The following is an 18,108-nucleotide window of genomic DNA, read 5'->3' as shown; positions in this document are numbered from 1 at the left end:
GTTTCTCAAGGTGAAAACTCCAGACATGGAGGAATGAATGTGCGTTTGAAAAGGAAGACCATTTATTTCGTGCCAAAAAAAGAACTTTTGAAATATGCCAACTAGTCTGGATACTGCATGTTTCTGTCTGATTGCGAGTCGGAAGAAAATTGAGGGGAGGATATGGTGACTCAAAATCATTGCAAGCTCCTCAGCCTTTCGTGAGACTTTCATAGAATCATAGAATCATAGAGTTGGAAGAGACCACAAGGGCCATCGAGTCCAACCCCCTGCCAAGCAGAACTTTAAAGAGCTTCTGATAGCGCTAGAAGACTGAAAGGACCTGTGAGTAAATATGCACTGAAGTGTAATCCTTTTCATGAATGGCTAGATGAAAACCTGCCCTATTCTAGGATACTACATTCCATTCCCCTGCCTCCTTCCACCCTTGCCAGTTTTCTGGTCTTCCCCAACATTCAGCCAGCATTCCATGCCCCCTGAGCATCCTCACTGAACTATTTTGAGGTTTCCACCAAAGAGGGGCAGTTCTGAAGATGCCTTGTTGTTGTTGTTGTTGTTTAGTCATTTAGTCGTGTCCGACTCTTCGCGACCCCATGGACCAGAGCACGCCAGGCACTCCTGTCTTCCACTGCTTCCCGCAGTTTGGTCAAACTCATGCTAGTAGCTTGGAGAACACTATCCAACCATCTCATCCTCTGTTGTCCCCTTCTCCTTGTGCCCTCCATCTTTCCCAGCATCATGGTCTTTTCCAGGGAGTCTTCTCTTCTCATGAGGTGGCCAAAGTATTGGAGCCTCAGCTTCAGGATCTGTCCTTCCAGTGAGCACTCAGGGCTGATTTCCTTCAGAATGGAGAGGTTTGATCTTCTTGCAGTCCATGGGACTCTCAAGAGTCTCCTCCAGCACCATAATTCAAAAGCATCAATTCTTTGGCGATCAGCCTTCTTTATGGTCCAGCTCTCACTTCCATACATCACTACTGGGAAAACCATAGCTTTAACTCTGCAGGCCTTTGTTGGCAAGGTGATGTCTCTACTTTTTAAGATGATGCTGTCTAGGTTTGTCATTGGAAGATGCCTTACTTTGGCGTTTTTCCAAGCCTGCTGGCGTTTCCATTCCCTTGTGCATGGATGTTGCCATTTTGGCTGCAAAAGAATGGGCAGTTGGAGAACAGAGATCACGGTTAGTATATATTATGGAGCTTTCTGAATGTTGTGGGATTGCAACTCCCATCAGCCACAAGCTCACTTGATTGGAGAACAGCTATGAGTGTTGAAAATGGAGTCAGACTGCAGAAATAAGTTGATGTTTATCTGAAGCCCCCTGCCCCATTCCTCCCCTGCCCTGCCTGCTGCTTGACTGATCTGTGAAAAGGCAGGTTTGTGGGCCATGAAATATTGGACAGTGGGCCAGAAAAAGCCCAGGGAACAAAGACCATACCTTCTGAACAGGAAATAGAGAAAAGCCATTGAAATCATGGAGTTTGAGGAAGGAACATGCAGGGATCGAACCTGCAACCTTGACGTTATCAGCACTACACTTTTACCAAATATGCTATCCATGCAGGGCAGGTTTCTTAGTGACTGTGCATAATGACTGGAGAATTTGCACATTGCCTGGAGAATTCAGCAGATATAATAGGCACATTCCCCAAGGCCTGCCAGAGGTTATGCATTTTCACCAGGAAATGTGCAAAATTCCTTTTTTGAGGAAGGGGTTTTTTTGCACATTCTCTATGAGGTCTGGTGAGTGTGTACAATGGATAGTTGTGATGCACATTACACACTCAATTTGCACCCCCCAAACTATATATAGTATGGGGTTTTTTATATATGCACATGTACACACAGTGGGAAATGCAAATATTGGGACCAAGGAATGTTCCAGTTATTGCTATACTGAGTGTTCACTATCCTTCCCTTGTATACATTTGTGCTTTGCATGGAATTGCCAGGGAGGGAAGCTGTAAAGATTTAAGGAGGACATTATTATGAAGAGGTGTTTGGGGTATTTTTTAAAGCGCTAAATAAACTATGCACTTGGGAAAACAGCAAAAGTTCTATGCATTTGTCTTCGATACATTCATCATAAACGCTACTTTACTATCATTCTTATAGACTATCGATATTTGAACACAAAAAGTCAGTTTAGGGTTCTTGTAAACATCCAAATAACTAAAAACATGTAACAAGCTACCATTTGACAAATCTACATGGATGGGGTTTTGTTTTTTAAATAGAACTATATTTATTCTCTGTTTATTTAAGATGATGAAACAGTGGTTCTTGTCTGACTCAAGCTTGGAGTTTTTGATGTATATACTTTAATCCATGTGGTATACATTCTGCAGATGAAATGTGCAGGAGATCAAACTCCATTATCACAGCCCACGACTATGAGAGGGCAGGGGGGTGAATTGTTAGGATTACTGGGTAGTAAACCATAAATTACCCCACTAAACCCATAGCGGAGGGGGTGGATTTTGAAATGGCAACTAGACTGGCACTGCCTTTTCTCTCTTGGTACCTAGTCTTCAGAACTCTTTTGACAATAAGATAGTAGTCCTTAGCGTATCTTGGGATGCAAATTCAAGAGGGGCTTATGCAAATATGTTTAGGATTAATTGCTGGTATCCAAGTTATAATATCCATCTTATGTGGCTCACACTATATTGCTCCTGTTTAGTCTTTGCACTAAGTGTGCGATGTTAACTATAAGCTTCAATTGTGCTACAACTACTATTCATTTTCCATTGTGTGATTTGTAACATTCGCACACCTGCTATCAGAGGAAGTACTGTACAGCAGAGTACAATTTTACAAAATGCTATTACAAACTATTTTTAAAATGGGTATATGCTGGGGAGGAAATCATTTGAAAACTGAATGGATTTTCTCTCTCAAAAAACTTTGACAAATGAAGGGAAAAGAACCTACAATCACATAAAGAAAAACTGCAAAACAACAAAAACAAAAAACCAAAGCAAACATTTTGCATTTAGTATTTCTAAGTGAGGTACATAAAAAATAAATCATATGGAAAATGAAGTACTAAAACTGAACATAAACCAAACACTATCATGAAATGCCTGCTGGAATAAGAAAATATTTTCCTTGTGCCTGAAAGTCATCACAGATTAATATAGAAATGAGCTTGAATGGGTTTGTGAATCAACACATTCAAAATTTACACAGAACAGAGGTAGACTGATCCTCCATCTCTACAGAAGTCACTTATGGTTGCCATGGCAGCTGTAAGCAGGTGACCTCCTATGTGCCACACAATGAGTACCACAAGAAGTCACCTCAGCAGGTTAGCCTAACGGCCTCTTGGTACTTTGGAAAGTTGCATGCGTAATAATAATAATAATAATAATAATAATAATAATAATAATAATAATAATAAATACCCCACCCATCTGGCTGGGCTTCCCCAGCCACTCTAGGCGGCTTCCAACAAAACACTAAAATACAATAAAAGCTTCCCTAAACAGGGCTGCCTTCAGATGTCTTCTAAAAGTTTGGTAGTTATTTTTCTCTTTGACATCTGGTGGGAGGATGTTCCACAGGGCGGGTGCCACTAGCGAGAAGGCCCTCTGCCTGGTTCCCTGTAACTTGGCTTCTCACAAAGAGGGAACCGCCAGAAGGCCCTTGGCGCTGGACCTCAGTGTCTGGGCAGAACGATGTGCTAATGCAATGATGCACCTTGGTCTGCCATTGGTATTAAAGAGGGAATTGTGTCTGCAGCATATGAAAAAGCACAGGAGGCTGTGTTCAATGTGGCAGCCACACCACTTCTCACTTGCGCCGGTGTGGCTATCCCTCATACCATTCACTCCCGTGGCTGCAAGCCTTGAAATCTAAATGTTGCCAAACCAAGAAAAGCAAATACACCCTCCCCACCGCCCGGTTTACAGCGCTTTCCCCCATTGGTTTGGGAAATGCGGCCACCAAAAAATGCCTAAATCTCACTGAAGCCGGTATTTGCCAAAAGTTTATGTTACCGTGAAGAAGAGGGTGGGGAGAAGAAGAGGAGAGTAATTCTGCAGTTTACAGATATGCCATGTAAATGACTGTGCGAACCAGATGTAGCTTACAAGGTACCTAGTAACTCATCTCTGCTGAGCAATAAAGCTTTTCTGGCAAAAGTTTGAGAAATTTACTGCTGTTTTCTGTCAGCAGCTACAACAGATGGCGGGCACATGCCTGCCTTGCTAAATGAAGTGGGATCTCTACAGCACGGTGCTTTGATCTCTGGTGGCAGGTCCACAACACCGAGATGCAAAATACCACAGCAGAAGCACAATCTAAATATTAGAGGTTCAGAGCTTCACTTTTGATACAAAGACCCTCGTTTCTTTCTTCCCTTTTTAATTGTGTCCATAAGCATGTTCACATTCCACGTTGCCGCTCAAGTATGGAAGTCAGAGAAGATTTTTTTCCTCTCCCTGTCTGGTGACAGGAAAGCGGCGAACATACCATTCAGGCACAACTGCCCCCGTCATAACTGTCTGTGTGTAGCTGCCCGAGTTGGCTGTTGGATAAACGGTGGCAGAAAAATGCAAGAAATAAATATGAAACATTGTTATGGACGAAAGGGTGGCTTCAGAAAGGACGGACTCCTGCGCCAAATCCACTCAAGGAAGATGGTGGCCTATGTTCGTTCACACTTTCTTTGGAACAAATATTTGAACTGAAGCCCACTGCCACACTTTTGTTTAAATGTTAACAGCACCTTGGATGAAATTTTCAAAAATGGAGAGGGGGACCAACGGCCTCTTGTGCCAACAGTGCATTATAATAAACAATCCCTTTACCTTTGTGAAGGAGGCTAGGATAAAAGGGGTCGACCGTGGCAGTCAAAATTCCTTTCTTCTCCTCAAACTGATTTCTGATCCAAATAATGTACACATCCATAGAAACTCAGGTTGGGCGACATTTGTTACACACTTGTTGAAAGAGTTGGGTTTGTTTAGCCTAGGTAAGAAAAGATCGGTGGCAAGTATGATCGCTGCCTTCAAGTATCTGATGGGCTGTCAAAAAGAAGATGTAACAGATGTATTCTCTGTTGCTTCAGAGGTCAGAACTGGAACCAATGGATGGAAACAACAGAGAAGCAGATATTAATAGAAAGTCCTCATTTAGGGTGGAAGGATCTGTCCATTTTGGATCTCTCCTATAATTTTAAATACACCTAAACTGACAAATGTCTCAACTGTATTATCTTCAGTGGTTTGCTGTCAGTGGACTAGGGGGACTAGGCCAGTCCCCTAAATATTCCTGGTAAATTAGAGAATTAAAGTATTAAAGTCTGGCCTTTTTTAAATTTATGTATGCCACTACTGCGGCCCGTGTTTTGTTAGCCCCAAAATGGAAAGCAGGCGAGGCCCCAACCAAAGAAGAGTGGCAACGTAAGTTGACAGAATATGCGCAGCTTGCAGACTTAACATATAGAATAAGAGAACAAGAAGAACATACGTTTAGAGAAGACTGGAAAACATCTATTGAATATATGGGAAATAACTGTGTACAGCTGAAAAGGCTGGCAGCATTAAGATAAATTCCAACAGTGTAACTAAGTTTTGATGGATGTAACAATGGATTACTGAATGGTATAGTTTTTGTAAAATACGCAGGGATTTATGATATGCAAAATGAACCATGGAAAGAGAAGAAGGGAAGTCATTGATATCTTAAGGATGTAAAAATGAGTACTTTAAATTGTAAAACAGAAAAATTAATAAAAATTATATATATATATATACAGTGGTACCTTGGGTTAAGTACTTAATTCGTTCCGGAGGTGTGTTCTTAAATTGTTCTTACCTGAAGCACCACTTTAGCTAATGGGGTCTCCTGCTGCTGCCGCGTCGCCAGAGCACGATTTTTGTTCTCATCCTGAAGCAAAGTTCTTAACCTGAAGCACTATTTCTGGGTTAGCGGAGTGTGTAACCTGAAGCGTATGTAACCTGAAGCGTATGTAACCCGAGGTACCACTGTATATAAAACAAAGTCTGGCTCCTCCTTCCCAAAACTCAGGAAGCTTCTGCCCAGCTTAGGGACTGAGTCGAAGAACTCTCTCGTCACCTTCCCAAAGCCCGCCCTGCTTTGGGAAGCTGGCAGGAGGGCTCCTGCATCCTGTCAGAGACCTGGTGCCTCCTCCCCAAAACCTAGTTTAGGGAGGGCAGCACTATGCCCATGTACGTGCCGTTGGCCCCCCACATTCACCTCTGGCCCTAACTGGCGCCTCTGGCCCTAATTGTTTCCCTACGAGAGATTTCACCGCATGCTACTGATTATCTTCCTTGGATGAAAAAGTGAGAGGGGCTTTGCAGCAAACAGAGGCTCATGCTCTTGACGCAGGGACAGGGAGCTCCCCAGGCTGGTAGGAACAGACGCCTGCAGGAGACAGGGTGTGCTCTTTTCCTCCCAGTACGGCTAAGCCCAAGACAGTTCAAGCTTGAGTCGGGGCACCTGAGTGATGTTTGTGGTTGGGCAGTCAGACCGATACCTCAAATATATACAGTGGTACCTCAGGTTAAGTACTTAACCTGAAACTGTTCTTAAACGGAAGTACCACTTTAGCTAATGGGGCCTCCGCACCGCCGCCGCATGATTTCTGTTCTCATCCTGAAGCAAAGTTCTTAACCTGAGGTAATATTTCTGGGTTAGCGGAGTCTGTAACCTGAAGCGTATGTATGTACCACTGTAGTCAAGAAGAGAGAGGTATTCCATTCACCCCGCACCTATATCTATTCCAGATGTTCATTTGATTAAGAGATGGGGAACCTTAGGCCTGGAGGCCAAATGTAGTCCTACAGGCCTCACTACCTGACCACAAGAGCACCCCTTAGGCCAGGATATTTCCTTTGGGGACTCACCTGTCCAGCTCTGCATTCTCTTAAACCCAGCCAACAAGAACATTGCAAGTACTGGGATCCAGTGACTGAGAGAGAAGCTAGCGGCAGTAGGTCACACTTGAAGGAGGTGTCATTATCTGTCTCTACAACGGGAACTTCAGATCATATTTCTAACCACGTTTAATGGAACTCTTTGAAATAAACACCATCCCTGAAGTAACTTGGCCAATTATCTGCAATAAGCAAAATCATACATGAGAAAAACTATCATTCAAAAAGCTTCAGAATTCTAAGAATAAGCAAGAATTGCAGCCAGTAAAATAGATGATTGAACTCGTGTAGCTTCATAAGTAGGATCAAACAGTATATAGAGTCATAGAATAATAGAATTGTAGATTTGTAGTTCAATGCATTGTAGTTCAATGCAGGAATCTCAACTACTGTAAAGACATCCAGTCTCTGCTTAAAAAAAGAGTCCACCACCTTCTGGGGGGGGGGGTTCCTTTCCACAGTTAAACAGCTTTTACTGCCAGACATTTCTTCCTAATGTTCAGCCAGAATCTCCTTTCTTGTAACTTGAATCCATTGGTTTGGGGGTCCTACCCTCTGGAACAGGAGAAAACAAGCTTGCTCCATCTTCCATGTGACAGCCCTTTAGATATTTGAGGATGGCTGTCATATCTCCTCTCAGTCTCCTTTATTCAGACTAAACATACCCAACTCCCTCATTAGGCTTGGTTTCCAGACTCTTTAGCATTTTGGTTGCCCCTCTCTGCACAAGCTACTAAGGAGCCAATGTGAATACTAGAAAAATTGGAAACTAGAAAACTAAAAGTATCTTCTCAAAGATGAACTGAACATGTAACAGACTTCTAAACTTTCACGTGGGATCTTAAAGGAGGAGCAAAAGTAGAAACTAGTTCCCTGAATCGCATACACAATATCAAAAACGGCACAATAAATAACACAACAATTTCAGTGATTCTACCCCAATCTTTACTCATCACAGAATCCTTCTGAAGCAGTAATTACCGTATTTTTCGCCCCATAAGACGCACCGGCCCATAAGACGCACCTAGATTTTAGGGGGGGAAATGAAGGAAAAAATTTTTATTTCCCCCCCGGGTGCGCTGCGCTACACCAGGAGCTTGGGGCGTGCGGAGCTCAGCGCGCCCCAAGCTTCTGCGTGCCGGCAAGGTCTCCGCTAGCGTGGGAGAGCCGGCGCCTCTCCCAGGGCTAGCGGACCCCTGCGCTAATCCAGAAGCTTGGGGCGTGCTGAGGTCAGCGCGCCCCAAGCTTCTGCATGCCGGCAAGCAGTCCGCTGCTGCCCCAAGCCTCCCGCACCCGGCAGGAGGTCCCGCCGGGTGCGCAAGGCTTGGGGCGGCAGCGGACTGCTTGCCGGCATGCAGAAGCTTGGGGCGCGCTGACCTCAGCACGCCCCAAGCTTCTAGGTGCGCGCAAGCAGTCCGCTGCCGCCCCAAGCCTTGCACACCCTGCCTTCAGGGCGCCCGACGCTCCGAGAAGCAGGCTGCTATCCGCAGCCTAGGCATCCCTGCGGGACCTCCCACAGGGCTGCCTGGGCGGCGGAATTGTTCCCGAAGTGTCGGGCGCTCTGCCTTCAGGGCGCCCGACGCTCCGAGAAGCAGGCTGCTATCCGCAGCCTAGGCAACCCTGTGGGACCTCCCACAGGGCTGCCTAGGCTGCGGATATCTTCCTGAAGCCTGGAGAGCGAGAGGGGTCGGTGCGCACCGACCCCTCTCGCTCTTCAAGCTTCAGCGAAAGCCTGCATTCGCCCCATAAGACGCACCCAGATTTTCCCTTCATTTTTGGAGGGGAAAAAGTGCGTCTTATGGGGCGAAAAATACGGTAATAGGTTTTTCACTGCAGTCTAGCTACCAAAGTATAACCGTACCAGATTAACAATTCAAAACATGAGGGCCTGATAGCTTCACCACAAAATTTTACAATAAATTTAAAGAGTAGTTAAAAACAAGTAGAATAAATGAATTACTTAACCTAAAAATCAAAGACAGACGCGTAGATAGTAGAAACGATTCACATTACCCCGCGCCTATCATCTAATATCACTCATCAACCAGGACTTTAAAATATGGACAATTATCACTGGAAAACTTAAAGAATAATATACCATATGGACTAAGACCAAGCATGCTTTATTAAAAACAGAAAGACTTATAAATTGTATCGCGATGGCCCCATTTGCATCACGAGCAATTTCGGGTGACAAAAAAACACACCTTTGATTGAGTGGAATGCGGTTTTCGATACAGAACCTAGGACTAATTTAATCATAGAATTGTAGAGTTGAAAAGGACCCCAAGGTTTGTCTAATCCAACCCCCTGCAATGTAGGAATCACAGCTAAGGAATCCCTAAGAGATAGCCGTCCAACCTTTGCTTAAAAGCCTGCAATGAAGAGGAGTCCACAAACCCACTGATGTAGCCTGTTCCCTTGCCAAACAGCTCTCACTGCCAGAAAGCTCTCCATCATGTTAAGGCAGAATCTCCTTTCTTGAAATTCGAATCCTTTGGTTTGGATCCTAACCTCTGCACCAGCAGAAAACAAACTTGCTCCATCCTCCATGTGACAGCCCTTCAGATATTTGAAAATGGCTCGAATAATAATAATAATAATTAATTTATACCCCGCCCATCTGAGATATCACATCTCCTTCTTCTCTTCTTATGGCTAAGCATACCCAACTCCCTCAACCATTCCTCATAAGGCTTCTTTTCCAGATCCTTTAGAATCTTAGTCACTCTGCTCTGCACATGTTTCAGATTGTCCATATCCTTATTTTAAACAGTGGTGCCCAGAACTGGACACAGTAACTCTGTTTTTAAATTATCCCTCCCCAGTTCATTACTCAAGCACCCCAATTACGTCAACATATCAAGTAACATTATATTGAAAGTATTTTGTAGTGCTTGTCTGATAGTATCAGAAAATGATTAATCAAACAACGCATTTTTATTCAGTCTCCATTGTAATAATGTTGTAATGTTACTCAGTCTCTTAATGTTATTTGCCTTTGAACTTAATAAAAATGGAAAATAGGACAGTGGCATTTTAGGGGGAACTTCTCAGAGCTAATATAGTTTAAACCACAGTGTTCAGTACGTAAGGCTATAGTCAACAGCACTAAAGCCCTGAATTATCACTGCTTATCTTTGTAATATTTAAGACGTGAATAAAAAAACCTCATCACAAAGTATGAGAGGTTTTTTTCAGTTTCACATCAAAAAATTATTTTATCAATCTACAGGTGGATTATCAATGGTCATGTAATCACAATGATCTTGTTATTCCGCTGGAAGGTTAACGGTACTCTTTCAAATTTGGCACATTGTTACCCATTTGATAACTAAATGCAGCCACCTTCATGAAAAGCCAGTGATAAAGAACTGTGTTATCAACCCTAATACTAAAAGACTGGTCCAGAAAATGTTTGGTTTTCTATCTGACAAAAATAACTGGATCACAAGCAAACATCTTTGCCGAAAAAATGTGGGAAAGACCCAAAGAGTCTAAGCTTTATGTGAAAACAAGAATGGAATTGATTGCTCAATAATGTGCCATCAGCATTAATAATGACAAACCAGAGGAAAACTGTTTTAAAATATCTACCAGTGGCACCTCATTCTGTGTAAACGAAGCAAAATGTATCACTCAGCCTCAGATTTATGCTGGTGACGGCAAGCATCAAAGGCAGATTGCATGCATATTTTTTGGTCAAATTTTTTCTACTATTATACAAGAGGTTACAAGTTACCATTTTATACCCAGTCTCAAAGTGGCTCTTCTGTGTTATTTAAAAACCAAAATTTTACAAGCCGGTGCACCTTTTGTGTTATGTTTAACCATTAGTAGCTATGGACAATATTAGAAAGCATGAGAGAATAATTAAAGAAAGTTTGGGAAACTGCTTTGTTAACAAAACCTCCATTCTTCTCCATGGCCAGGTGAAACATATAAAATTCACGACAACAATTTGACTGAAGAAATGGTCTTTATTGTAAATTACTGGAACAACAAATTTCAGGACAATTTACAACTGTTTGTCTTTTCTTTCCTGTGTTTTGATGACCTTGCCTTTTACATAACTATTTTTCATATTTCTCTATGCTAGCATCAATCTGATCAAACTCACATGATCTCTGTGCCCAACATTTTCTATTTTCCATTGCCAAACTCTCACTTTTAAAGAGTTACTGTATTCATATATGTGAGTATATTTTTCTGTTTCTACTGCTTACACTCTGAGATCCTGTAAATTTTCTGCATTTTTGAAATAATATAAATATATTTAAAATTATTTATAAAAATAGAAAATGAAACCTACAAACTAACACAACAAATTATAGCAACGTTCAAACAGGCAGGGAGATTAAACTGCTCTCGTTTAAGAGCTTGGGAAAACAGAAAATGTTTTCGACTGGTCCCTAAATTATAATCATGAGAGCATCGGGCGGGCATGGCTCAAGTGATAACTCATAAACCTTTCTGCAAGGTTTTATTACAATTAAGTGGTATGTAAATGGGATGCAGGTGGCGCTGTGGGTTAAACCACAGAGCCTAGGACTTGCTGATCAGAAGGTTGGCAGTTCGAATCCCCACTACGGGGTGAGCTCCCGTTGCTCGGTCCCAGCTCCTGCCAACCTAGCAGTTCAAAAGCACGTCAAAGTGCAAGTAGATAAATAGGTACCACTCCGGCGGGAAGGTAAACGGTGTTTCCGTGTGCTGCTCTGGTTCGCCAGAAGCAGCTTAGTCATGCTAGCCACATGACCTGGAAGCTGTACACTGGCTCCCTCAGCCAATAAAGCGAGATGAGCACCGCAACCCCAGAGTCGGTCATGACTGGACCTAAAGGTCAGGGGTCCCTTTACCTTTACCTAAATGTTGTGAAATAAAGAAAGAGCACAAAGTAGGGCTCCTTCTCAACAGACTTCTAAGGGTCCTCACCAGATTGTGGAAATGAAGCAGAAAAATACTCATTTGTGGGAAACTTAGAAGTGTGATAGCAATGACCCTAGACAGCAGTCTCATTCAGAGGTTAGGGGAGCAGCTTTAGTGCAGTGGGGAGAACATCTGCTTGGCATGTAGAATTCAATTCCCAGCATCTTGAGATAGGCTGGAAAGGACTCCTGCCTGCCACCCTGGAGAGCTGCAGCTAGTTATAGAATTGTAGAGTCGGAAGGGACCAGAGGATCATCAGCTCCAGCATCTTGCGATGCACGAAAATGTAGCTGTCCCATACGGGGATTGAACCTGCAGCCTTGGTGTTATTAGCACCATGCCCTACCCAACTGAGCTACCTCAATGGCCATTTGGCCTCACTCCTGGCACTCTGTGTGCTAAGAGACCCTCTCCTGGCATTTGCATGGATAGCTGTGCATGCAAATATCTTCCCTGCAGACATTTATGCTATGTGCGCAGATGGCAGGGACATGGCTTCCCAGTATCATGGCATGGGGGGGGGGGTAGCAGCTCAACATGGCATGGCTTCCATGTTGCACAAAACACTAGAGCGCAAAGGAGAAGCAAGAAATATTGTCCAGGAGAGCAATTACGTCTGCAACAAGTATCTGAAATTGCCAGAAATGGCTCGTGCTTTTCAACGCTCACAAAAAATGAACAGGAATCGAGGCAGTCCCAAAATAAACGTGCTGTTCCTCAGCCTAGCTAGTCTTCATCTCATGCTCTTGTGTGTCCAAGACCACTGACATGTGAATCCATTGAATTAACTTGATGGACATTTGGCAAGGGATCCACATGAAAAGTGAGTTTAGAGCAGAACATTATAGAAGAACTATGAGAATTATGTCACACCCTGTTGAAATGGATGGTGATATCAGAATGCATGAAAGCTCACTGAGATGGTTGCTCATTTGCTTTAGAGGAATCATAAAAGCATGAGAGTGCTTAAAAGGGAAGGAGATGAATGCATTTCTTCATTAAGGGGGAAAAAAGGATCAGCCAATCTTATGTGCATCCCATTTAAATAATGTCCTGCTTCTTGAGCTGATTCTCAATTAGCTCCAGAGCCAAGCTGCAACCCTAAACACATTTAGGAAAGAGCAGGTCTCACTGAACACAGTGAGGCTTACCTCTGAGTAAATGTGCATAAGATTACAGTGCATGTTAGCCATGCTTTAGATGCACTTGAAATCAGTGAGACTTCCATTAAGCACAACTAGCTTCCCCCATTGATATCAATAGATCAGAAGTGTTACTAACTTAACATGGATCCAACCATTGCAAACAACATGCTTATTAATTGTTTGGACGATTTCTTCTTTTTTTTATTCCACCTGAAAAATACGTGTCTATTCCCAGAATTTTCCCCAGTGCCCTGAAGGCTTTTATGCAGATTCACCATATGTTGTCATGATGTCAAACTGCACATGTGCGTGTTCATACCAGGCATTCCTACACAATTTGTAGAGGTTTGCTGGGTGTACAGATGCCAGCGCCCCAATCATTTGCAAACAGTGCTTTGCAAATTTGCCTGGGCAGAGTAGTTGTCTCATAGTACCTCCCTTGGTACAAACACATCGAATGCATAGTAAAAGTTGAAGGTCTTCATTTTATCTATGGGTGCCATATTGAAGCCACATGCGGACAGGTAACAGCACTGAAATCTAAGAGCTAGCGCAACGTAGCGAGTAAGGTCACAATTCTATGCGTGCTTTTTCCTGCAAGTAATCCCCACTGAAGACAGTGGGGCTTGCTTTCGATTGGTGGAACAGACTCCCATGAGTGGTGATAGATCCTCTTTCCTTGGAGACTTTTAAGCAGAGGTTGGGTGGCCATCTGTTATGGATGCTTTAGCTGAGATTCCTACATTGCCCCATCGGGGGCTAAGATTGTATGATTAAACATGCATGGGTAGGATGGTGCAGTATGTGACTGAAGCAGCAAGGGCTTCAAAGCTTGCCTCTGCCACTCGCTAGATAGCTTTAAGCAAGGCACTTTTTCTCAGCTCCAAGCTCAGATCTGTAATGGTGGGTAGCAACAGGCTTCATAAGTCCAATAATTAGCACATCTACCTCAGTAGCGCTTATCCTAACTGGCCACCTCTACCTGAAGCTGTGCAGTCTGCCCCCCATCCTGATTTATTACAGGCAACTTGCAAATATGATTAATATTACTTAAATGAAGGGCCAGTAATGATGTACGGAAGTGAGAGCTGGACCATAAAGAAGGCTGATCGCTGAAGAATTGATGCTTTTGAATTATGGTGCCAGAGGAGACTCTTGAGAGCCCCATGGACTGCAAGAAGATCAAACCTATCCATTCTTAAGGAAATCAGCCCTGAGTGCTCACTGGAAGGACAGATCCTGAAGCTGAGGCTCCAATACTTTGGCCACCTCATGAGAAGAGAAGACTCCCTGGAAAAGACCCTGATGTTGGGAAAGATGGAGGACACAAAGAAGAAGGGGATGACAGAGGACGAGATGGTTGGGCAGTGTTCTCAAAGCTACCAGCATGAGTCTGACCAAACTGTGGGAGGCAGTGGAAGACAGGAGTGCCTGGCGTGCTCTGGTCCATGGGGTCACGAAGAGTCGGGCATGACTAAACGACTAAACAACAACAACATGAAGGGTCTTGTGCACTGGAAAAGCACCTTATGAATGGCAAATGTAATTGTTAAATGCTTCCAAGAATGGAGTGTTATATAAAGCATAAGATCAGTTATCTTACAAAGCTCTGGGTCGCTGAGTATTTTGTCTGCTAAACATTCTAGTTGTGTGTGTGTGTGTGTCATGTTTTCAGCACCTTTCCATATACACCTGATAGTTTCTGAATGAGATTGTGAGCTATTTTCCACTTTAGGAACAAAGTTTCATAGAAGATGGAGAGGAAGAGAGAGAGAGAACACTGTATACTTGTGCGTGTCATAGATGTGATTTATTAATATTTCTTATGACAGGTGATTCAAGGAACCACTTTGTAGTGACTTTTTGGCACATCACTGAAATATTTTCCGCGAATATTTTCATAAACTAAATATTTGCTCTGGTTAAACATGTAGCTCTTCTCCCCTCACCGGTCAGAAGTTGCGCTCCTCTTTGCCAACTTTTCCCAATCCCAGACTCTACCTACCCTTCCAGTTGCTTGCCAGGTGAAATTCATAGAGTGAATATTGACCGGGATGGCAGGCATCCTTTGCTGGGCTTTCCTGAAATCGTGGGTGAAGGGGGCCATCTTCCCCTCAGAAACAATAAGAATATCCTCTTCAAAGCCTGTAAAACAAAACCAATTAACTCAAAACAGGTGGGAGATTAATCGTAATGGAGGATGAAAAGCAAATGTTTTTTTTCCCCCGCTGAAGCTTTTGCAGACAGGCAAGCAAGACTCCTGTGGGGAGGGGGGGGGCGCTTCTGAAATTTCCTACACGGAAAGCACTTCTGTGGAGGGAAAAGGGGGCAAACCTTATGCAGATCGCCAGGCGTGACAACGGATGCACACATATCTTCGCGTACACAGGCAAGGAAGCCGCAATTGGCCACAGCACACTGGCGCTCTGCAACAAGTCCATGTGAGTGGGAGAACCGTGACAATGCGTACATGTGGCTTTGATTGTGAAAGCATGGGGCTGCTTTCGGTGCGGGGGGGGGGGGGAGAGATGCACTCCTGCAATCATCGCACATGATCTAGTTGCTCTCCCGCCCCCCGCCCCCCGTTTCTCCTTGAGCTGCACAGAAGTGCTTTACCGTGCAGAAAATGTGGCACAGATGAAGAGGCCCTGAGATTTCTCCCTCTTCCGCCCCTTCCCTTTTTTTCCAGGGCACATATAAGAACTGGAACATTTAAAGAATTCGGACCAAGCTCATGGGCTGCTGCTTCTCTCCCCCCCCCCCCAACTTACAGCAGAAAAATGCTAATCCATTCAAACTGAAGGCCGACATCCTATGCACATTTATGGGGGAGTAAATCCCACTTAATACAGTGGAAATTAATCAGACCTACCAGACGGGCAGAGGGCAATTTAGCCCCCTTAGAACCAGACAGAGGGCCTTCTCAGTAGTTGCGCCCGCCCTGTGGAACGCCCTCCCTTCAGATGTGAAGGAAATAAGCAGCTATCTTCTCTTTAAAAGACATCTGAAGGCAGCCCTGTTTAGGGAAGTTTTTAATATTTAATGCTGCATTGTTTTTAACACTTGATTGGGAGCTGCCCAGAGTGGCTGGGTAAACTCAGCCAGATGGGCGGGGTATAAATAAATAAATAAATAAATAAATAATAATATTTATTATTATTTATAATAATAATAATTTATAAATAATTATAAATAATAATATAATTAATAATAATAATAATAATAATAATAATAGTTTGTGATGGCTGCCTTAGCTTCATTTCCAGAACTTTGTTTAGGAGAGACAGATTGGGCTAAACTTTGGAGGTGGGTGGGTGAATCAGGAGGGGACTGACAGGTTTCATTAAGGTCCCCCACTCACTTTCTCCTTCATCGTTCCAGCACTGCCTTGCTTCCAAGTAAACTGAGCATAGGATTGCTCTGCAAACAGACACGGACGGCAAGTGGCACTGGACAGACCTATGTCCAGCTTTAATGTGAACGGATGAAGCTGGCATCAAATTAGGCAGACTTACGACGCTTCCAGATGAGAGTGTTTATGGTGAGATCGCAGAATGGAAGGAACCACCCCCAGGGTCATCTAATCCAGCCCCCTGCAATGCAGGAATCTTTTGCCCAATGCGGGATTCGAACCCACAACTCTGGGATTAAGAGTCTCAGGCTCCACTGATGGAACTGCAAGACCAACGCTCCTCCTCGCAGCCTCCGCACCATGGGCGTGGCGGGGAGGGGGCAGGCAGGGGGACGGCTGCACTCCCCTAAACCAAGCAAATAAATAAAAATAATTCTTAAAGCAGAAATTGCAGAAAGAGATCGACAATTTTTTTCCTGAGCACTTGCAGTCAAAAGAAAGTAATTCAAAACAACTGTTGTGGAGGCCATTCATTCTGAATCTGCTAGACGGAGCCACGCAGAGGATGGTGGCAGGTGGGTGTCCGTCCGTCCGTCCCCCCAAACATAAATCCCGGCTACGTCCATTCCTGCGTTTGGCGTTCATGTGAATGGACGAAACCGGCATCCGATCAAGCAAACTTTCGCAGCTTCCAGACTGGGGGGTGTTTATGGCGAGGTCATAGAACGAGAGAGTAGGAAGAGACCCCATCGGGTCATCTAGTCTGACCCCGCTGCAACGCAGGAAAAACTCCGCTGCAACGAAGGAAAAACTTTTTTTTTTGCTCAACGCGGGGCTTGAAACCCCCCACCCTGAGACGAAGAATCTCAGGCTTCGTTCCTCCTCGCATACCACGTCCTGGCACCCTAATGCCACCCCCCAGGCTCTCATTTCACTTTCCCCCCATGAAAAACCCCATGACTTTATTGGTGCTGCTAATGAACCCGATTGCCAGCAGCAGCAGCAACAACAACAACAATAATTTATTACTGTTGCCCATCTAACAACCTGATGTCTTTTCAGTTGCCACAAAACTGTTGCGTGGAGGGGGACCCCGTGGCTGTGTTCCCCCCAATCCGCGTGGGCGCGGGGCTCCTCCCGCCGGGCGCCTTACCTATGAGCACGCGGGCTTGGTGCGCGTCGATCCACAGGTAGAGCGTGTCCTCCTGGCGCGGGGCGGCGCGCGCAGGCGGCGGGCTCCCCAGGCACAGCCACAGCCAGAGCGCCCAGCACAAGGCGCCGCCGCCGCCGCCGCTTCCCCTCCTTCCCCCGGCCATGCGGACGGGCAAAGTCCTGCTTCGGAGAGCTGCTGGCGCGCTGCTCGCTCTGTCCTCCTTACAACACACGCAAGCGAGCGAGCGAGCGCTTCTCTCAGCGCCGAGGCGGGCTGCTTGCTTGCTTTCGCCTGCTCCTGCTGCTGCTGCCCGAGGTGAGTTTGCCTCTTGGCAGGCGCCGCAGTTGTGAGCGGGACTCCTACGAGAGGGGGACGTGCCCTTGTGGGGGAGAGCGAAGTGCGGGGAGGGGGGACGGCGGATGGGAGCGGTGGCGCTCAGCTCCGCCAGGGGGCGCCGTGGCACCGAGGACGGAGAAGCGACTCTGGCCAGGGCGAGGTATAGAATCATAGAACGATCCCCTCCAACAGGAAAATAGGGGCATCCTATTCCAAAGTGAGGAGGAATGAAAGAACCTTTTAATGAGGGTGAAAGAGGAGAGCGCAAAATATGGTCTGAAGCTCAACA

General features: G+C 44.7%; 1 protein-coding gene across 1 annotated transcript in view; it reads right to left on the bottom strand.

Moving 5' to 3' along the window:
* WIF1 (WNT inhibitory factor 1) overlaps positions 1-17,697 on the bottom strand; it is a 41,289-nt gene extending 23,592 nt beyond the window's left edge. Inside the window, exons 1-2 of the mRNA XM_081211787.1 lie at positions 17,484-17,697; positions 14,984-15,123 (exon numbers count right to left, since the gene is read on the bottom strand). Of these exons, the coding sequence (XP_081067913.1) occupies positions 14,984-15,123; positions 17,484-17,646 (303 nt within the window). The 5' untranslated portion in view covers positions 17,647-17,697. The remainder of the gene's footprint in view (positions 1-14,983; positions 15,124-17,483) is intronic.
* Positions 17,698-18,108: the final 411 nt, after the last annotated feature.

The sequence above is a fragment of the Podarcis bocagei genome (genome assembly GCF_964188305.1).
Source record: "Podarcis bocagei genome assembly, chromosome: 10".
Classification (NCBI taxonomy): domain Eukaryota; kingdom Metazoa; phylum Chordata; class Lepidosauria; order Squamata; family Lacertidae; genus Podarcis; species Podarcis bocagei.
Note: the sequence above shows the minus strand (reverse complement) of the source record. Positions and strands in the feature narration are given on the sequence as shown.